The sequence below is a fragment of the Myotis daubentonii genome, chromosome 3, assembly GCF_963259705.1.
Source record: "Myotis daubentonii chromosome 3, mMyoDau2.1, whole genome shotgun sequence".
Taxonomy (NCBI): domain Eukaryota; kingdom Metazoa; phylum Chordata; class Mammalia; order Chiroptera; family Vespertilionidae; genus Myotis; species Myotis daubentonii.
Genome location: NC_081842.1, coordinates 98,893,411 through 98,897,038, shown reverse-complemented (window position 1 = coordinate 98,897,038; position 3,628 = coordinate 98,893,411). Strand labels below are relative to the sequence as shown.

General features: G+C 41.1%; 1 protein-coding gene across 1 annotated transcript; it reads right to left on the bottom strand.

Annotated features, from left to right (window-relative positions):
- Positions 1–1,667: 1,667 nt before the first annotated feature.
- On the bottom strand, positions 1,668–3,219 carry LOC132230508 (small ribosomal subunit protein eS4, X isoform-like). Its single transcript, XM_059688082.1, has one exon. It carries the CDS (start codon positions 3,096–3,098, stop codon positions 2,307–2,309), a length of 792 nt encoding a protein of 263 aa, XP_059544065.1. The 5' UTR covers positions 3,099–3,219; the 3' UTR covers positions 1,668–2,306.
- Between the last annotated feature and the right edge of the window lie 409 nt (positions 3,220–3,628).

Genomic DNA, 3,628 nt, shown 5'->3' with positions numbered 1-3,628 from the left:
GCCACGGCCCAGCTCTGAGCTCCAGTCTAAGCAACAATGTTACAATTATAGAAGATAAACAAGCCCAGATACCTGCTTTCAGCCGGCAACGGCCTCAGAGCTGGAGCTGGCTCTCAGATCCAGTGACAGCTATAGAAGGTAAATAAATCCCAGAAAAAAAAAAAAGAGGTTGGAAGCTTCAGTTGCCTGCCAGCCTGAAAACAGCCCTCAGCCCCTCACCCAGGCTAGCCAGGAACCCCAGAGAGGACCCCCACCCTGATCCGGATCACCCTTCAGGGCAAACCAGCCGGCCCCCACCTGTGCTCCAGGCCTCTATCCTATATAATAAAAGGGTAATATGCAAACTGACCCTAACAGCAGAAAGACTGGGAATGACTGGTCACTATGACACACACTGACCACCAGGGGGCAGACGCTCAATGCAGGAGCTGCCCTCTGGTGGTCAGTGCATTCTCACAGGGCAGAGCTCTGCTCAGCCACAAGCCAGGCTGATGGCTGCCAGTACAGTAGTGGTGGTGGGAGCCTCTCCTGCCTCCTCAGCAGGGCTAAGGATGTCTGACTACAGCTTAGGTCTGCTCCCCGTTGGCAAATGGACATCCCCCGAAGGCTGCCAGGCTGCCAGAGGGATGTCTGATTGTCATCTTAGGCCCAATCCCCCGGGAGCAGGCCTAAGCCAGCAAGTGGTCATCCCCCGAGAGGTCCCAGACTGCGAGAGGGCATAGGCCGAGCTGAGGGAACCCCTACCGCTGAGTGCACAAATTTTTGTGCACCGGGCCTCTAGTATATATATAAATATAAATATATATATGTGTGTATATATATATATACACACATATATATATATATAATTCTTCTTACCTATAAAGTGTAGCATAATGCATTTAAATAATATTTAATAGTTCAGCACTGACTGGGTAGCTCAGTTGTTCTACAACTTAAAAAAAAAATTTCACTTGTATTTTCAAAATCATCATTTTGGTTGACATATATGTTTCCTTGATTTGACTGTGAACTCCTTGAAAAAAAGATACATCTTTTTATTGTATCTTTGAATCCTCAGCATATAATTGATGCCTATAACATAGTAGCTGTATATAAAGTGTTCAGTGAGAGAGAGAACAAAGGGGCAAAACAATGTACAAATAAATATTAGGTTTCCCATTTCAATACAGGGTCTATCATGAAAAGATATGGTTTCTGGAAATAATATTTCACATTTTACCAATTCAAAAATTAGGAATAGTGAACAGCAAACCATCCAATAAATATGCCAACAAATGTCTTCATGAGAACATCACTTGGCCTTGCTAGGGTGGATCAGTGGTTGAGCATCAACCCACAGGAGGTCATGTTTCAATTCCTGGTCAGGACACATGCCTAGGTTGTGGGCTCGATCCCCAGTAGGGGGCATGCAGGAGGCAGCCAATAGATGATCTTTTTGTCATTGCTGCTTCTATCTCTCTGAAATCAATGAAAACATATTTTAAAAACAAAAATAAAAAAACACATCCCTTTGTTCCTAATTATTATTAATTCTGTGATTGCATTTGGTTAGGAGTTGGGGACAAAGCAGGCTGGTAGATAGCAAGTGGCCTCCAGATAATTAAATAAACATACCCTTTATAGAAGTTCATTTGCATCTTATATACAGAATTTCTGTCTCCCTATTTTATTTTATTTTTATTTTTTTAATAGGCTTTATTTTTTAAAGTAATTTTACATTTACAGAAAAATTAAGATAGTACAGAGCTGTTATGTACCTGGCATCAGTTTCACCAATTACTGACATCCTACAGTGGTATGGTGTATTTGTTACATTTCATAAACCAATATTAATACATTACCATTAACTAAAATCTGTATTTGCATTTTAATTACAATTACATAAAGTCAAAACAAAACTACTTAATTTGCTAGAAACCTACAAATTCAAATATATGCTGAAAATACATCAGAGTAATTGCCCATGCAGCTATGAGATAAGAAGTAAGAAATGTGACTAAAAGGGAATAAACAAATAAATGAAATAAGAGCTTTTCAGGAGCAGATAGCTGGTTACAAACTGAAAAGTACAATGAACTAACTCGGGTATCTAAAAAAAGGAGGAGGTTGAAGTGAGAATGACTTTAGGGTAAAGGACTGTCATACTCATTTAGCTGTTAAGTCCCACAGGAAAAGGGAATGAAATTTAGGTTAGGAATTATTAGCATCTTAGTGGGAGTGTCCATTTTCCCCATCTCCCCCCACCCTCATGCTGCATTATCTTTAATTAAGTACAAAGACTCTTCTAATCATGTCACGTCAGCTCATGTCACCAACTGTTTGGCCACCAATCTCTTGTCTCTCTCTTCGGCAATGGTGAGGCGAATACCCTTTCCATGGGGAAGGGAAATCCGTGGTTTGTTGCCTTTGCCGATAACAAAAATATTGGAAAGCCGGGTGGCAAAACTATTGCCATTGGTATCTTTGACATGAACTACGTCAAAAGAACCAGGGTGTTTCTCTCTGTTGGTGATCACACCAATTCTTCCCAGGTTGGCACCTCCGGTGATCATACACAGGTTACCTGTGTCAAACTTGATGAAATCGGCAATTTTGCCAGATTCCAAATCAATCTGAATGGTGTCGTTCACCTTGATGAGGGGATCAGGGTAGCGGATGGCACGAGCATCATGGGTCACCAGATGAGGGATTCCCTTTGTGCCCACAAACATCTTCCGCACTTTGCACAGCTTGTACTTGGCCTCCTCAGGTCTTATACGATGAACAGCAAAGCGACCCTTGGTGTCATAGACCAGATGGAAATTCTCTCCTGTCTGATCAATGCTGATGACATCCATAAAGCCAGCAGGGTAGGTTATATCGGTTCGGACCTTGCCATCGATCTTAATGAACAGCTGCATGCAGATCTTCTTTACTTCATCTCCTGTTAGGGCATACTTAAGTCTGATTCTTAGGAAAATAATGAGAGGGAGACATTCTCTCAGCTTTTGGGGACTGGTAGATGGACGAGGAGCAAATACCCCAGTCAGTTTATCCAGCATCCAATGCTTTGGAGCTGCTACACGCTTCAGGTTCTTCTTGGGACCACGAGCCATGGCTGTGCTAGGCACGGAAAGAGGACTCTCTTCTTGCTAGTAAAAACGAAATGAAGTTTAAGAAAGTAGTCACCCGCCACGCCTTGGTCTCCAACGCAATGGTGTCTCAGGCAATTGTCTGTTTCCCTATTTTAAAAGGAGGGAAGGAATATTACTTAAAGACATACTGTTAGAAAGTTACTTTTTATCCTGTGAGTTTTCTCATCTACTCCACTTCCATTGGTCATTTCCTCAACTTTTTCTACTGATGTTGTTCTTTCTGCTGCATAATCCATTTCCCTGCGTTTGAAGGTTACCTTTCTTTCATTTCTCTTTAAAGTCAAAGACCCTTTTTTACTTAAATTTTGAACACCATCCTCAGTTGCTCATTTCTAAGATTTACTAAAAGAGAGAGTCCTCTGAAGACTAAGAGAATTGTATCTTCATATACAGATGCTAATGCATTAAACACAAAATTTAAAATGTAGTTTAAAGATTACTTTATCTTATTTCTGAGTTGTATGGCTTCATTACTATTTATATCCAGAATT

Bases quoted from the DNA above. Each gene is read 5' to 3' on its own strand.
- LOC132230508 (XM_059688082.1), bottom strand. From the start codon at position 3,098: ATGGCTCGTGGTCCCAAGAAGAACCTGAAGCGTGTAGCAGCTCCAAAG.